Source organism: Brienomyrus brachyistius, chromosome 11 (genome assembly GCF_023856365.1).
Source record: "Brienomyrus brachyistius isolate T26 chromosome 11, BBRACH_0.4, whole genome shotgun sequence".
Lineage (NCBI taxonomy): Eukaryota > Metazoa > Chordata > Actinopteri > Osteoglossiformes > Mormyridae > Brienomyrus > Brienomyrus brachyistius.
Window position 1 is genome coordinate 9269364 of NC_064543.1, and position 17863 is coordinate 9287226.

The window sequence follows — 17863 nt, forward strand, 5'->3', positions numbered from 1 at the left end:
TGGCGCGTGAGCAGCCCAGCTGTAAATAGAAAGGCGTTTTATCACTGGCAGAAGAGCTGCGGTCGTTGTCTCTGTCTTCATGTTTACGTGTGGCTGGGTGACAATGCAGCTCATTGTGACACACAGGCCTGCCCCTTTTCCATCCAGCGGCATCTTACACCAGCCTCCCATTGTTAATCCGCAGCTCCACCTGTTTTAACAACCGCTTCTCAAGCAGCTTCTGACAGTTAAATTCATGCATTTTTAGAACTCGTGTGTGTGTGTGTGTGTGTGTGTGTGTGTGTGTGTGTGTGTTTTTCAATATTTAAGCCACCGTTCAGGCTGGGGGCAGTATAACGCAGTATAACCCCTCTGGCTTTTCAGTTAAGCCCTTGGGGTTACAAGCCCACAGCCTGAACCTGCCTGCTCTCGGTTTTTATGGTCCTGCAGCCCTGAAACTGGCCTCCTGATGCACATTGAATATCTGCCTGTTTATGCTCAGCTGCTCGCCTGCTGCTTCCACCATACTTCTCCTGGCTTTCATCTCCAGCATGCTTCCAGAACATGGCTCCTTATCGGCGGTTCTCAGACCAAGAGGCTCCTGCTGTTCCCTTGTATTTCTCTGTTGTTCTTTTTAAGATAAAAGCAAAAGTTAGTATTTGAGAATGGGAGGGGCAATGCTGCTTGGCTTTCTGACCGTGGCCATATGTGTGGCGTTTGAGACTGGGCCAAAGTTCCACAGCTGTGCGCAGCGCCCCCTCCCCGCTCACCGGGGGTGTGTGGGCCGGCCACAGAAAAACATGGCAGCTCGCTGACCCACTGCTTCCCCCCCATGTAGGTAAACAATGTTGATTTCGCCAACATCATCCGAGAGGAAGCGGTGCTCTTCCTCCTTGATCTTCCAAAGGGTGAAGAAATCACTATTCTGGCCCAGAAGAAGAAGGACGGTGAGTGGAGCAGAGGGCTGGGGAGCAGAGGGCTGGGGAGCAGAGGGCTGGGGAGCAGAGGGCTGGGGAGCAGAGGGCTGGGGAGCAGACATGTTTGCAAAGTGTTTCCCAAGCCTCCCTACTGACGCCAGTTTATGTTTGTGTGCATATTTCTGTGCTTACATTAGCACATGTGTTGCTAAACACTGAGCCATGAACAAACATTAAAGAATCCCCACCCTCTCATTATTGCTTGCGAGAGAGTAGCTAGATATGGTTGGACTTTAACCAACCCTCTTTATGAAATTATGTTGACTGGCTGATGACTCCCTTGTTTTGCAGCGTTCTCTCCTCTCAGTTGCGGTTTTTAATTCTCTCGCGCTCTCCCCACACCCCAGTATACAGACGCATTGTGGAGTCGGACGTCGGTGACTCGTTCTACATCCGCACCCACTTCGAGTATGAGAAGGAGTCCCCCTATGGGCTGAGCTTCAACAAGGGCGAGGTCTTCCGCGTGGTGGACACCCTCTACAACGGCAAGCTGGGCTCCTGGCTGGCCATCCGCATCGGCAAGAACCACCAGGAGGTGGAGAGAGGCATCATCCCCAACAAAAACAGGTGCTTCCTGCTTTGATACTGGGGGTCTCCTCAGACGTCTCTTTTTGGCCTTGTCTGCTTGTCTCTGGTCGCCTGGCTGTATGGAATGGCCCAAGGCTGGCCTCCCTTGACACATTGTGGAACAGCACCTACCTTCGGCCTCGGAGGCGCTCTGTCATGATGCCATTGCATGATTTTACTGATGGAGTCTTGGAAGCAGGAGAAGAGCAGGGCGTACATGACGTTTGCCGTATATCAAGCACCCCGGCCCACTCCAGCCCACTGGCCGAGTGACACATTGTTCTCATGCAGGATGCTGTTCACTCTCCTCACCACAGGGCAGAGCAGCTATCCAGCGTGCAGTACACTCTCCCCAAGACCGCAGGGGGCGACCGCGCTGACTTCTGGAGATTCAGAGGCCTGCGCAGCTCGAAGCGCAACCTGCGGAAGAGCCGGGAGGACCTGTCAGCCCAGCCTGTCCAGACCAAGTTCCCCGCTTATGAGAGAGTGGTACTGAGGGAAGGTGAGTGCTTGTGGCTGTTTGCCTTTTTCATATGGGGATAGTTCCCCATTGGACCGCCGGTGACTAATTAATTTTGCGTAGCTGTGCTGACTGCCGGAATGTTCTCCGCATTCCCTTAGCTGGGTTCCTCCGGCCTGTGGTGATCTTCGGGCCCATCGCCGATGTCGCTCGGGAGAGACTGGCTAGGGAAGAGCCGGACGTCTTTGAGCTGGCGAGTGAGTGCAACACCTGTCACTACACCTTACTGTCTGCTCCGCCCCCGGCCCCACCTGCAGAACCCTCCCCCGGCCAAATGCAGCCAGCAGTCACTCATGGCCGCATTGTTAACACCAGCCCACTATCTAATTTCAATTACCTAATTGCTCTCGCAATTTGACACTTAGCGCCTCTTGATCGTGCTCCGGTGCCTTCGCCTTGCATATCCTTTTCAGGACACAGCATCACTTCACTTGGTTTTTGATGGCTTGTGTTTGATCACACTGTGTTTCTAATATTAATGTCTGCCTGCCTGGTACTGGCTCTTTCTTGCCTAGCTGATGAGCTTGTTTCAGGCATCACGCACTCTGGGGTTTTCCGGCCTTGTGTAGTCAGATTGTTAAACATGATGGTATGTGGTTCCTTTTGCTAATTCCCTTTTTCAGTATTTTTTTTTATTTTTTTTTTATGCAGGTTAGTAATTTCACCTCCCAGTAACTCCACTCTAAAAAATCGCGTCATTCCATTTCCTTGCACTCACATGTAAAATATGCGACAACTAGACTGCTCACAGTTTTCTGCAATCCACTGCATCATTGAAACTTGCTACATCACAATGTAGCATTATAGTAATTTTAAGACTTCATTTGGCAATAGGTTAAAGATTCAGAGAAGCATTTTCAGAAACGTACTTTATAGCCCGTAGGTCAAAGTCCATCAGCTATTATGCTGGTAATGCCGGCTATGAGTAACGATCCTCTGCATCTCAACAATATCTATTGTCTACATCCATGTAAGGTCATTACAGTTCATCTTCAGTTGTCTTGAGTTTAATAAATGTCAGTAGAGCAGATGGATGTGGAGCCAGGAGAGCTGCAGCGGGGAAGCTGCACAGATGAGGGAGGAACAGGAACTGAAAGCTTCAGCAGGTTTACATTTCTGAGCATCTGCCAGGTTTCAGCACCCGGATTTTCCATTATCTTCACCGCAGCCCATGATTGGCTAATACATCCTGGTTACTCAGAAATGCCATGCAAATTAAGCCATTTATGGTTCATGGGGGGCTAAGTCTGCCGTCATTAAATGGGGTTCAGTGCACCTTTATACACGATCCTATGTGCACCCTCCCTGTGCAGAGAGCGAGCCCAGAGATGCTGGAACGGACTCGCGCAACTCTGGAATCATCCGCCTGCACACCATCAAGCAGATCATTGACCGGGTGAGTGGCTCGCCTGGCGGGAGAGCAGGCCCTGTGTTAGCAGTGGGTAGGTGGAGGAGTGTCCATATTGATCGCTGCAAACCCCCCACAGGATAAACACGCAGTGCTGGACATCACGCCTAACGCGGTGGACCGCCTGAACTACGCGCAGTGGTACCCCATCGTGGTCTTCCTGAACCCCGACAGCAAGCAGGGCGTGAAGAACATGAGGGTGCGCTTGTGCCCCGAGTCCAGGAAGAGCGCCAGGAAGCTGTATGAGCGGGCGCTCAAGCTGAGGAAGAACAACCAGCACCTCTTCACCAGTGAGTGGAGGGTGGGACAGGAAGGGGCCCGTCAGCAGTACGGTGCCGGCTCGCCCTCTGACCTCGCCCTGTTAGGGACGCCTGTCGTGTGGACCTTCGGCACCGCCCCCTAGGCACCGCCCCCTAGGCACCGCCCCCTAGGCACCGCCCCCTAGGCACCGCCCTCTCGGCACCGCCCCCTAGGCACCGCCCCCTAGGCACCGCCCCCTAGGCACCGCCCTCTCGGCACCGCCCCCTCAGTCCCGCCCCCTCGGCACCACCCCCCCATCTCATACTCCTGGCTCACCCGCATCCCCATGTGTGATGCCTAATAGATAACTTCCCATTTTACGTAGTACTCCTGCGGCGGGTGGGCTGGGGGAGGGGGCTGTCACCGGAGTTGAAGTGGGGGGATCTTACACTACACTGGCCCCTGTTTGCCTGGGCTCATTGTCGAGATTTCTGTTCTGCCCTTGATCAAACAGGCACCATCAACATGAACAGCATGAATGAAGGCTGGTACGGCGCGCTGAAGGACACGGTCCAGCAGCAGCAGAACCAGCTGGTCTGGGTGTCAGAGGGCAAGGTGAGCCCCCCCCCGCGCTCGGCTCCCACAGCCGCCAGCGACCTTCCCTTTTGTCCGAAGGCTTGTCGCTTTCCCCAAACTCGCAGGCTTATCACCTGTCTCACTGTCTTCATGCAGCTGGGTTGGCGTGTCTGTGTTCCTCATGCACACCCTCCAATCACGGACATACCTGTCAACATGCAGCACTATTTATATAAATCTGTTTCAAACCTAATTTATGGTTTTCTCATGAACCCCCCCCCCGCCTAATATTCCTCTAATGTTGCTCTTGCTTTGCGTTCCCTCCCCCCCATTTCTCCTGCCTCTCCGCTCCCATAAGGCGGACGGTGCCCCCGACGACGACCTGGACCTCCATGATGACCGGCTGTCCTACCTGTCGGCGCCGGGCAGTGAGTACTCCATGTACAGCACGGACAGCCGGCACACCTCCGATTACGAGGACACGGACACAGAGGGGGGCGCCTACACGGACCAGGAGCTGGACGAAACGCTCAATGACGAGGTGGGCCTTCCCAGCGAGCCTGCCATCACCCGCTCGTCGGAACCTGTGAGAGAAGATCTGCCCGTAATCCAGGAGCCTCCCGGATACGCTGGGTACCAGCACACTGTGCAGCCCGAGCCTCTGGACCGGATAGAACCCGCCGGATTCAAGACACCGGCGGCTCAGCAGGTACCGTTTCTCAGAGCCGTACGCCTGCCCTGTTGCTTGGAAGCCGTGGTGTGTGTGAGGAAGGTGTTCTGGAGGAGGTACTGAACCGAGCAGGAACAGGCCCTGCGCCCGAGCAGGAACAAAATGAAAACAAATTGTGGCCATGTTCGTTTGTGAGTGTGTGTGTTCTTTTTTATTTTTGAATATAAGCTTGGCTGTTAGATACAGTAGCTGTGACCTGTTGTCTTTGTGTGACTGACCTTGATCTCGATGTTGATTTCGATGTTGGGAAAAAAAAAAACTCTGTGAACTCTGTAATGGTGCCCAGATATGTGGCCTGTAGCTGTCTGCTTGTGAATCGAGACTGATGTCAACCCAGAAAGTATTACCTTGCATGTTGGAACTGTCAGTGTTAACCATGTTGTTGTAAATGTATTTATTCAGGTTAATAGCTGCCATTTGTTAACCGATTGTGTGGAAAAAAGAGCAAAGAGCTGTATTGTAATCTAGCATTAAAATCAAATCAGACCAAGTAAACAACAGAACGTTGTCCTGTTGCAAATTCTTGCGAAACGTTGCCCTCGTGCACAAAGCTGTTAGTGAAGTGGCGAGCCGGGCGGGGCCGCGTGAGGCAGCGTGCGAGGCGAGCGTGGAGGCGTGAGCAGGAGTGAGCAGGAGTGCTGTAGTGAGGGTGAGCTCTGCCACAGCAGCACGTGTGTTAAACGTTTCTGAACACCACTTCACAGAAAGCAGAGGCTGCTCCCGCCATGCCTTGCCTCCCCCAGCAGCCTGAGCCCATGGCTGTGACAGCGCCCCCTGCTGTCGAGAACAAGCCTGTACATGTAGCTGGTTTGAACCTTGAGGAGCCCCCTCCAGCTGCCCCGGGCAGCCACAGCCCCCAGGCTGCCCTGCTTAGGAGGCCCACCCCTGACCTAGCTCAGCCCCCGACACTCGACCCCAACCAATCTGGACTGCCCAATTCAGAACCAAAGGTACCGCTGCCGTCCCCCTTCTGGACCTGGCCGGCCTGCCCCCCCCCCTCGTCCCTGTCCCACCCCCCCGCTGATGCCTGCTTGTTTATCTCCATGCTTTCCCACTCACTGCTGCATGAACGCTACGCCGTACATGTGCTTCTGACAGACAGAGAGGCGTCACTTGATGCACCAATGGGAAGCTGGCGTGAGTGGGAGAGGCGGGGTTTGCCCCGTTTGTGCCTGGGGATAGCTGGGCAGAGGGGCCTAAGAGAACCCGGAATTTAATGGCGATGCTTATTTACTTTTCTGCATGGCTGCAGCATTTTTGCATTTTGTTCCTGTTAATTTCCTGTGACATTGAGTTCCCGTTTTTAATTGGCACCGGTTGTATTTGTTGCGGATTGAATGAACCGTCCCACCCCCTGCTGGTAGCTGCACGTTTAAAAAATTTCTGGGGGGGGGGCATCTTCAAACATTTGTTGGACCTTTATTTCGTGGTCTTGGGTTTGAAATGTAGCCTTCGTGCTCGGACAGGAGGCTGTATTAGTGCCACAAATGAGTTATAACAAAACTGGGGCGTAGAGTGAATTTTGGAGGCAGTATGAAGGCTACATGTCAAATTTAAGGTGTTTTGGTTTTGTTTTAGGGGATCAGTAAGGCTCTGTTTGATTGTATGGAGGGTTTTGCATTTTAACGTTGCAACCGCATCTTAATTTTGTGTTTGCTCATGGTTTTCATGCTTTATGATTTCACTGAATATAAACATAGATATGACACGGTAAGTGCACGTGCCTTTTTACTCCTTAAGTATAATCTTACATCTGTAGTCTAATGCTTACTGTGCAACCAGCAAAATAACTGAAGCTTCTAGTGTCTCCCATTCCAGGTTCCTGCCTTTTTTGGCTTGAATTTCCAGCAGTGTAGACTAACACGGTCTTGAAAATATCTGCTCTGTGCTACAATGCTGCATGTCATATGCACAGTTAATGAGGTGTTCTCTGGACGTCTGTTCCCGGTAATTTCATTTGGCTCTGACGTTTTCTTCGCAGATGTACAAGAAGGATCTCTACGGCCTGGAGGAGCCGGTGCGGCTGAACCAGGGCCCCAAGCAGTCCCAGCCGCAGCCTGCGGGGGGCCCACCTGCCAGCTATGAGTCCCAGCCACCGTACCAGGACAAACAGCCATACCGCGATTATGATTCTTACCGCTACGAAGGGGGAGGTTACCTGGAGCCGAAGGGGCGTGGCTTCGACTCGCTGGAGAACCGCACGCCGGCTTACAGTGAACAGTGGCCCCCCTACGAACAGCAGCAGCCTGGACCCCAGATGCCAGGTTATGCGACGACCCGCCGGCCCCAGGAGAACCAGCACCCTGCTGGCTACGAGTCGCGCCGGCCGTACGAGGACAGGCCTGATAGGGACTTCAGCCCCACACGGCAGCGGTATGAGGAGCCCCCGCTGGGTTATGATGGGCAGGCACACTATGAGCCCTTCACCAAGGGCCAGACGGGCCCCACGCGCTACGACGACCCCCCCCAGAGGCCCCTCGCGGCCTACGATGTGCGCCCTCACTTTGAAGCCGAGCCTTACGCCTTCCCCCCGCCTGCCTCACTCTCTCCGGAGCCCCCCAAGCAGTCCTACGGAGAACCGGCCACACGGCAACCCTACAGCCAAGGCCCCCTGACCCCTGGCTACAAACCGGGCCAGTTTGAACCCACTCTGAACTCGGACGCTGCCATGACCCCTCCGAAACCAGAGGCCCAGACCCCCCAAGGGGAACCAGTCATCACCACAGCCCCCAAGCCACTGCCGCCCCCCCCCAGAGAGAACCTGCAGGATGACCCTGCCATGAAACCCCAGTCTGTCCTCACCAGGGTCAAGATGTTTGAGAATAAGCGTTCTGCGTCTGTGGACCGGGCCAAAGAGGCGAGCGACCCAGCAGGTCTCAGGGTGGGTGCCCCCAAACCCCCCTCCCCCGCCCGCGTGTGCTAAGCAGACAGGCTTGCTGTCATCTCCACGTCATTTTGTTCAAAGTTTTATTCCAACTGATTTGCAGACCCATTAGCAGCCATCTACGGGTATTTTTAACAAAGTAATTCAAGTCCTATGAATTGTTCAAGGGTCCAGCAGGAAAGGCCCTCAAGGGGCCGCTGCCTGCGCCTTATCAGTCTGTGGAGGCTGCTCACACACAAACCTCTTCATCATGCTGTTAAAAGCATGAGGTTTATTGACTAATAGCAGTCAGAATTATTTATGTTATATGCTTGCTGGTGCTGTTCATTGTTCTGGGAGCTTCATTTCTGTCAGTAAGAGGCCTCGCTCTCTTCCATCTCAGCTTGGGGACATGCCCTCCAAATCCATCATGGCCCCCGGCTCTGTTCCCAAAGCCAACTCCCTCAGCCAGCTAGACCAGGAAAAGACCAACCACAGGTAATTATTGCATTCTTGTCCCATTACAAATCATGATGCTAAAAAGTGGCTTTCGGCAGTTGTGATAAATGTTTTGGTGTTGACAGCATGTAAAGCTTCCTTACGCACTGGGACCCGGTCCTGTGTTGTGTCAGAGAGTTTTCTCCTTCGGCTGTGTGTCGTTAGTCGCGCGGCTCCCTCTAGTGGGCATGTCGTGCATGGTCACATAGCTGGAAAACCTGCCCTCATTTGTCATGCTTTACATGGCAGCCACCAGTGGAAATGCTGACAGTTTTAGATCCACTTCCTGACTGGGTGCTGTCAGTAAGCAGAGAGAAGCCCGAGGTCACAGGATATTACAGGCTGCATCCTCAGCAGCGCCTTAATCAGCCCATGTGGAGTCCAGGTGGCTCAGGACCTCCTCGCTAGCCGTACCACTAGCTACTCCTCTGTCTGACTGGCTCTGGCCCGCTGGTGAGAGCCAAGGCCCAAATCTACCCCGAGCTTCACCGGCAGGTCGCCTTCTCCCCGACTCAGAGCTCCCGAGCCACAGAAACCCCAGCCCAAGCCTGCCGACGAGCTGGTGCGCGCCAACAGCTACGACCCCGACGACGACGAGGAGTACTACAGGAAGCAGCTGTCCTTCTTCGACCGGCGCAGCTTTGACAGCAAGGCTCCGCCCCCAGTGGCCCCCACCACCAATCGCCTGCCAGAACTTGGCAAGCCTGCGCAGCTGCTCACGCAGCAGCCTTACGGATACTCCAGGTACACCCCCACCCCCCCGCGTCATCCCGGCACCGTTCAGGGGGGTGGGGGGTTTGTGCCGTATGTCATGATGCTAGGAAGGTCCTCGGCATCCCTGGTGACATATGCCGCAGGTTCTGGGTCCTGATCTGTGGTGTAGAGAAAGTGGACAAGCAGGGGTCCGCAGCTGCAGTACAGACTGCTCTGATAGGCTGCAGCATGTGCTGCTCTGATAGGCTGCAGCATGTGCTGCTCTGATAGGCTGCAGCATGTGCTGCTCTGATAGGCTGCAGCATGTGCTGCTCTGATAGGCTGCAGCATGTGCTGCTCTGATAGGCTGCAGCATGTGCTGCTCTGATAGGCTGCAGCATGTGCTGCTCTGATAGGCTAAGAGCCACAATGGGCCTGAGCATGTGCTGTGTGTCACTCCTGCTGCACGGTGACGAGTGACACAGCCCTCACCACGTCAGGGAATACAGAGGAGCAGGCAGGACACTCCACTGGGCCCGGGAACTGCCTCTCAGACTGACACACACACAGACTCTGGGGCCTTTGCACTGCTACTGATGCCAGTCTTGCTTCTTGTTTATTTGCTGGTCTGTTGGAAAAAATTCAGCCCGTCTCAAGCCCTTCTTAGGATGCGTTCTGTCAGCACTGGTCTGCTGACTTGTGTGAATGTGACGGGCTGGATGAAGCCCAGAACCGTCATCGTCGTTATTTCTTTTGTTCTTTTTCTCCATTCTCGTGCCCCTCTGTCTCGCACTGCTACATGCAGAAGATCCCACAGTGTCTGTGCTTTGGCAGCTTGAAACGCAGGCTGGCTTTAGCCCTGGCTGTACCGCTTTAAGGCCCTGCAGGGGTTGCCAGTGCGCATATCCGGGGGAGGGGGAGGAGCCCCAGCAGAAGGTGCTCAGCTGGGCCTGTCAGCAAATCGCGCCCTGCTGTCCATGATGAATGTTTGTCATCTGCTGTTCAGCTGGAGCATTCCAGACTTCTGCTTTCCACTTTTTCTTTGTTTATTCTGATAATTAATAGTTAATTTTTCTGGCTGGAATAATATTTCTGGAGTGAATATGAGGTTTCAGCCACTGCACTGAGGAAGTGTATGTGCTCTGGTCTCACAGCCAAAGCACCTGATTGTCTTCCCGGGGCAGCCATGTGGAGCTGGTTAGCTTGCGCGTTCAGGCCCTGCCGTACTCCCTGTTCATTAGCTGCTGACGTTGTGGCCCCTTCATCTCCCTGACAGTGTCTTATGCTCCAGGGTGGATCCTGTGGAGAAGGTGAGTCCTGCTGAGAAGAGATACGAGCCTGCAGCTGCGCCCAGCCCAGCCTCCGCACCCCCCACACTCCCCAAACCAATCCCCCCTGAACGTAAGTAGTAGTAATATTATTTTTATTATTAACACACTCAAGGACACTTTACAATTCAAGTGCTCGGTGGGCAGGGTTGTAGCGTGAAGGTCGCGTGTAAGCGCTTCTGTAGCTTCCCCTAAGCTGATCACACACCGTCCCTCCTGTCCTTAGTGAACCCCCCCGGATCTCCAAAAGCCAAGCCTGAGCTGACGGGCCTGAGACCCGTTAACCGTGAAGACACGGTCCAGGCCACCTTCCTGCCCCAGAAGAGCTTCCCAGAGAGATCCCCAGTAAATGGCACAGAACAGGCACCCAAGCCAACAACCAACTACAACCGCTATGTCCCCAAGCCGTACACGACCTCCGCCCGGCCCTTCGAGCGCAAGTTCGAGAGTCCCAAGTTCAATCACAACCTGCTGCCCAATGAAACCCAGCCCAAGGCAGAGCTTGGCTCCAAGGGTCCGGGGCCAACCAACAGCATCACCAAGCCCCCGGGCTCAACCCAGCCAGCCGACCAGGACAGTGGCCTGGACACTTTCCCACGCACCATGGACAACAGGCCCAAGTACCAGCAGAATAACATCAACGCCGTGCCCAAAGCCATCCCCGTCAGGTAGGGAAGCAGGGGCTCCCCTTTGCCAGGAAGAATTTGAAGGCTACATTTGAAAGGTTCCCAGAGCGGAACTCTTCTTACTCTGGATCCAGTGGGCTTTCATGGATCTCATTTCCAGCTCTCAGTATTGTGGTGGATGGTTCAGTTGGTAGATTTAAATAGCAAGAACTTAATGCATGGGATCAGGTTTGTGTGTTTTAGTAGAAGTTATCCCAACTAAGCCTGATCTGAAGCCTGAACTAAGTCCTGGAGCATAAAATTGATGTTTGTAGTTTGTTTGTCATGGTGAGCCCGTTCCACTGCCCCCTGCTGGTGTATGAACGTTCACTCCTTGCTGTTCACCCCCAGCCCCAGTGCACTGGAGGATGAGGAGGATGATGAGGGACACACAGTGGTGGCCACAGCACGGGGCATCTTCAATAGCAATGGCGGAGTGTTGAGCTCTATCGAGACGGGGGTCAGCATCATTATACCCCAGGGTGCCATCCCTGAGGGTGTGGAGCAGGAGATCTATTTCAAAGTGTGCAGGGACAACAGCATCCTGCCACCCCTCGACAAGGAGAAAGGTGTGCGCCGCCGCCCTGTTGGCTGTGGACTGGTATTGCATGTGACGTGCCTTTTCAAAGATGTAATGAGTGGTAGCCGGTCATGTGTAATGGAGCCCTGTATCCTTCCCCATGGTTACCGTTTGCTCGGTTACAGGTCTCGGTTACAGTTCAGTGCCATACTCTGACATTTACACTGAATTTCTTTCCTCACTGAATTTCTGCCAGTGACTCCTCCTCACTCCCTTTTTCTGCCTTCTCTCCCCACAGGCTGTTCTGTTTTTGTTTTGTCCTTCTTGCATTTTATCCCGCTGTACAGTGACTGACTGGCCCAGTCTCCCGGTCCTGTGCTCCCTAATCTCTTGTTGCGTCTTACGCCCCCTGCAGGCGAGACCCTGCTGAGCCCTCTGGTGATGTGCGGCCCTCATGGACTCAAGTTCCAGAAGCCCGTGGAGCTCCGCTTACCTCACTGTGCGTCCATGACCCCCGACGGTTGGTCTTTTGCTCTAAAATCCTCCGACTCCTCGTCGGGTACGCTGTCCTTTCTCCTCTTGGGGGTGTTCTAACACTGGCTTGTTGTTGTAATCATTTGGTTGTGGGACATGTGGACACATTTTCCTTTTCCCATCATCGGTTCACCTCTTTCCTTCTATAATTCCATCATTTCAATTCCCTCGATTTCCAGGTCAATCTCCTCTTCTCTTTCAAAGATGTTTCCTTCGCTGTGGCAGGACAGCTGGTCTGCTTCAGCTGCTTGTCCAGCCTTTTACGTTTTCTGATGCGTGTCAGTGTGCAGAGGGGATGGATTAGCATCTCAGGAGATTGTTGAGCTTTGAGAACCTCATACCTTTCATTAGCTGGCTGTGCCGTGCAACTTCTCTGACATTCCTGCTGCATTAAACTGTACATCTGTCTGTCTTGGCCCTGCACTCATCTGAAAATCGCAGAATTCAACTTGCATCTGCTCTCTTGTTTTCTTACTTTAAACTTGGAGTAGAGGTGGATTACCAGCTAATTTGCCTCTGTTTAACTGGCCCTGGGGCCTCATTTTGTGCGACTGCAGAGTAGCCCTCTTATTTAAGACAAGATAACGAGAAAAGGACCTTCCTCGCTGTGCACTGCACTGTCTCTGACGTGATCCTTTGAGTCCTGAGTGTTTCTCAGTGCGCTGTGCAGCCTAGAGCAGCTTCATCTCAGAGGCTTTTAGGCGCAGAAACTTCACTCCTGTTCCTTCTGGATCCAGGGTGTCATTCTGCTTTTGCTAATTAGCAGTTTTTTTGTACTTCTCACTTTGAAAAGCATGTATTTGTGATAGGTCTGATTTTGTGAAACAAAATTGTGAGGTCAGAATAACATCTTTAAATAGATTTACATTAAAAAAATGTTAAATTCAATGGCTTAGTCAGATTTGTGCACATGTAGCTTGTCGGTATCACATGTAATTAGCATTTATAGCATTGTAGGCTACATGCAGGTATAGACTAAGCATTGCATTATTCCAATGCAATTCAGTCATTCTAAAGAGCATTTTAGGCAAGCATTTAAGTTACATTGTTACAGATGCATTTCTCAGCTTTATGTGCAGTTGTAATGAGTAACTGAGGACTGGGACCTTGCCCCAGCCACTGACTGTAAATTGCATATTCATTCCAGAAGTTTTATCATTGCAAAACCCTGCCATTAAGTCAGAGTGCTATGTGCTTCAGTTATAAAAGCACCAGTTTGATACTACCTTGCAGATAGTATGGTACACAGTCCGGTTACCTGTCTCCCATTCCCCACTCCGGTGATCCCATTCCCCTGTCCTCTTTCCCCTCTAACCAGGTGACCCCAAGAGCTGGCAGAACAAGTCGCTCCCAGGAGATCCCAACTACCTGGTGGGCGCCAACTGCGTGTCTGTGCTCATCGACCACTTCTGAGGGGCATGCAGCTGGCCTGCAGCGAAAGCGAGAAGCGGGGACTGGCTGGGCAGCTCCCCTCACAGGAGGGGGCGGGGGGGCACATGGCTGCCCACCCGAGAAGTATTAACCCCTTGTGCCCTGGACGTTTACTGTAACTGCAAAGCATAAGGAAGATGGACAGTGTCCTCTTAAGTGCTGTTCTGTTTGCGTGTTCTTTTCCATTATTAGGTGCTTAAAGGCTTTCGAAAACACAAACTCCTGAACTGTTGTTGGAATGCATGCCCAGTGCCACTAACTGATGAAACACAATTAAAGCCAAGTTTCCTAGTCTCTACTTCAGAAGGAGGAAAAAACACTCTTTGGAGGATTTTCCACAAATGAGAATATATAGAAAGATGAGCGGGTGTGTGGATGTCTGTGATGGTGTGTGTGTGTGTGCGTCGGCACACTGACAGACAGTGGATATTGCAGTAGCAGCAGAGGTAAATGACAGTGATGCAGAGAGTCGGTGTTCGTAAATGGCTGTTGGATGGACAGGTGTGTGCTGTGGGCTTTGTGATGGCTTTTCCAAATACCGTGCCTGAGGCGCGCGGCGCTCCCGCCCGTGATAGAGAGGTGAACTGAAGGTGTGATTTCCTGAGCTTGTATCTGTAACAGCGCCACTCTCTCCTGCTCCATTTTTAGTCATATATTTTTGACACTTCTACCTTGGGTAAACACACAGGGATGCATTTTCATTTTTTTGAGCACCAGACCTCTCCCGCTGTCTCCGTCTCTGCTGGGCTGGGCTCCAGGTCTGCTTCCCACCCTGCTGTCTGTCACCCAGTCAGTCTCACACCACCGCGGGCAGCGATGCCTCGTCTGCATCTCTATTACGCTCAGACCTTAGCTTCCTGTTTAAGTTCTCAAAGACCAGGACGTGACGCCGTCCTCACCACGCCGGCCACCCGCCATGTGAGCAAACCTCGATTCGGCACACGCCTGCAGTCGGGGATGAAGGAGAAGGTTCCGTTTTTTTTCCTGCTATGCACATGAAGTGGTGAACAGAGAACAGAGAACTTTAACAGCGTGAAGGTGTGGCTGTATATAATGCTAGCATATGGCGTCTGGTCTTGGTTTGTAAATGAACTTTTTGTATGTCTGTTATTTTGTATAAAACTGAACTTAAAAAAAAGGTTTCTAAAAAAATATATATATATATAATAACAGTTCTCTTTGTATTCTGAACTTTGAGCCTTGGAACTTGCAACTTAGCAGTAAGGACCCAACTTTTCTACAAATATCTATATATATATATATATATACACACACTGCATATAAACATTTTTATTGGTCACAAAATCTTTTTATGCTTATTTACAAAATAAAACTGTGCTTGGTTGAAATAATTTAAAAATCTGTACTTTAAGGGGTCCGCTTTGGAGAAAGTGTGCCGCCCCTTTTTGTGATACTGGATGCTGTATAGTGTGCCCTGAAAATGTATTTTTGTACTAATAGACAATTTATTACGGCACACTGCTATTTTGTTTAGATATAACACTGCTTAAGTTGGCTTTTCTTCATGTGTGGCAATTTTTCTCTTTTTCGCTTTAGTTTTTTTCTTTGCAGCGCATTTCTACGTGTATCACTGTATCAATTAATAAATCATTTTTAAAGTAACAAAACTGTCCAGGTCACCGGTGTCTTTTGTTACTGTGACGTATTTGTGCGAGTGACGCCGAGTCGCGGTTCCCAAGCGCGCTGAGGGGTGAGTGATGCACTGCAGATCTTTGGCGCCCTCGCGTGTCACAAAGGCTTAACTACATTAATCTGAAGCAAATGTAGTTGTGTTCTTACAACAGGGGGCGATGTTCGAAAACCTCTGGCGGGAAGTTAATTTTTGCCATTTTGCACACGAACAGTTACTGCAATGCTGCAATATTATATTTATATATATATTTTTATATATATAGCTTGCTGCTGCTTTTGGTTAGGGTGTCTGTTAGAACCTCGTTTGATCTTGGGATTGTCAGACTAATGGGCCGATATGAAATTCACTCGTATACTGCATATAATACAAACCTTAGTTTAACTTCTTCCTGTCGAAAAGTAAGCAGAATTAGCCACAAACTCAAAAGGATTTAATGAACTGCTGGAAAACGCCAACACAATGTGTCGGAAAGGGCAAGACTCGGTTTAACGGCTTCATGTGCAACTTTCGCAAAGGCTGTAATAGTAAATGACCTTATCGCCTAAAAGTAGAACTTCAGTCAGTGGCCCGCATGGTGGCGCACTTCACCTTGCATTGCGGGGTGGGCTCATTAAAAATCTTGCCATGGGGGATCAAAACGGATGAAAGCTACACGAAATTCAGTTTCTTAAGTTCTTTGTTATGTTGCTTGGCTTCCACTGTGTTGTAAAATGAGAACTTTCGATGTCTGGTTTTTTTAAGCCACGCTTTGATAGTATCGGTTGTAAAACGAAATGGTTTAGGATTCTGTAAAGTATGTGCAGCTATCATTTAAGTGCTTTTGATTCATGTATTTCCAATTGTTTGTGCAGCCGTTAATGCAAAAAATAACGCTATTTTAACAGGTGACAAACTGCGTAAGTGTTTGTTCTTAATAGCCTGCATTGCTACTTAAAACATTTGTCACTTTCTTTACGCGTCTTGCACGATTTTTGACAGACCATTACAATTTAGATTTCTGCGCGTTAGCTGTAACTATGAAATTTGGTTTTCCATTTCGGAATTGGTTAATCCGAAGTTAAATATGGTAAATTGTGTAGACTGCATGGGACGGAATTTTAATCTTGGTAGCCGCTAATTGAAAACGCACCAAGGTGTAGCATGTCATTCCATCCTCCGCTTGGGGGGAGGAAATCTTCGGTAGTTTTGTTAATATTTAAATGTTTATAACCTGAGAAATGTTACAAAACAAAGGCACTGCTTGTGATGTTACCGCTTTGCCCAGTTCCAGTTAAAAGGGGAAGCAAATTGGTGTTTTAAGGCGATTACTGGAGGTTTTTAACAGCTCAGGTTATATGGACCCGTTCGATTTCATGGCTCTTCGGGCACGAGACCTATAGCCGTTGTCGTCTGTTTTATAACTTTCACAGGGATTTTTTTCCCTGTGCTAATCCAAATCTGGCTCTTTCTCGCTATAATTATACTTAATAACGTAACGCATTTAATTTCTGAGCAGGTGAATTCTCCACAAGCTGTTCATGCCGATCACTAACTAGCGTCTGCACCTGCATGCTTATTAATACAACAAGATATCCGGCCGCTCTAGTCAAGCCCAGGAAATATTATGTATCAGTAAATCCGGGTCATTTGGTTATTAGTTTGTTGTGGGAAAACTGGTCCGCGGAGTGTGCCCCATTTATGCTGAGTCCAAAAACCATTTACAGAGTACAGTGTTTCCTCTATTCCAAGAAACAGAAACGTGCGAGACCAGCGGACGCGGTTAACGGCATCTGGACGCAAAACACCGTTACCGTTAGTATTATGAAATCATTGCAGATCACTAAACCAAATGGGAGAAGGATATTGTAGCTCACTGTCCTTAATTTGACCTTCAGAAACTAGATAAAACTGTTATTACCATTGAATGCTATTTTACTTTTTACTAAGTGGATTGCTTAAAATTGTAATTTAATATTTTTTTACCGAACGTTGTCTAAGGCGCATCAGTAGCCTAGTATTTACTGGAGCGGAGTATTTTCAGTAGTATTTATCGGAGCGGAGAATTATCAATAGTATTTATTGGAGCGGAATATTCTCGGAGAGCTGTTGAGACACCTGAGAAGCAGATTAAGGAAATGTCTGGAGTTTCAGAAATGCCCAAAGTACTAATGATACGGTGATGATGGTTACACGTTATAACCGTCCATCCTATATTACTAACTCTACGACGGATTGCAGCAAATACATCACCATTAATGCAGTCCGCAGCGCCGGATAATCCGTTGCTTGGATGCCATACGGTTATATAAATGCTGTCTGTAGTATATATAAGATAGCCGTATAGGCGGCGATATTAAATGGGACGTGCAAACTCGCGTGCCTTTTCGATCAAAGGACATAACCTAAATACAGTTAGTAGCTGTTTTGCATATTTGCTAATTTCTCGGTTAGGCACACATCAACAAGGCCAGGTGTGATCTAATGATTAATAATTAAGTATATCAGTGAGTATAAGTAGCCTATAAATCTACATGAACGGGCTGAATCGTAATGAATATCTGCTTTGCTTAAATCCAGTTGTTTATCACCTTAAGGGTTGAGAAAAATAATGAATTATTGTTTTTTCTTTAAATGTGATTTCAGTAGTACTATTACCTGAAATCGATCTGCTGCAATAAAGCAGTAGTGTTTTGTGCCTCGT

The 17863-nt window shown here is 50.2% G+C and overlaps 1 protein-coding gene across 13 annotated transcripts in view; it reads left to right on the plus strand.

The window, feature by feature from the left end:
• LOC125704289 (tight junction protein ZO-1-like) overlaps positions 1-15157 on the plus strand; it is an 87695-nt gene extending 72538 nt beyond the window's left edge. For 6 of the 13 annotated variants that reach the window (XM_048969721.1, XM_048969725.1, XM_048969726.1 and 3 more), the window contains 17 exons: positions 818-926; positions 1304-1523; positions 1841-2025; positions 2145-2240; positions 3357-3439; positions 3531-3741; positions 4206-4306; positions 4626-4976; positions 5702-5947; positions 6979-7878; positions 8264-8358; positions 8854-9102; positions 10343-10452; positions 10606-11047; positions 11396-11613; positions 11980-12123; positions 13417-15157. In XM_048969721.1, coding sequence (XP_048825678.1) covers positions 818-926; positions 1304-1523; positions 1841-2025; positions 2145-2240; positions 3357-3439; positions 3531-3741; positions 4206-4306; positions 4626-4976; positions 5702-5947; positions 6979-7878; positions 8264-8358; positions 8854-9102; positions 10343-10452; positions 10606-11047; positions 11396-11613; positions 11980-12123; positions 13417-13511 — 3855 coding nt within the window. In that variant the 3' untranslated portion in view covers positions 13512-15157. The remainder of the gene's footprint in view (positions 1-817; positions 927-1303; positions 1524-1840; positions 2026-2144; positions 2241-3356; positions 3440-3530; positions 3742-4205; positions 4307-4625; positions 4977-5701; positions 5948-6978; positions 7879-8263; positions 8359-8853; positions 9103-10342; positions 10453-10605; positions 11048-11395; positions 11614-11979; positions 12124-13416) is intronic. The other 7 variants (XM_048969723.1, XM_048969724.1, XM_048969722.1 and 4 more) reach the window with 7 other exon arrangements.
• The last annotated feature ends 2706 nt before the right edge of the window (positions 15158-17863 follow it).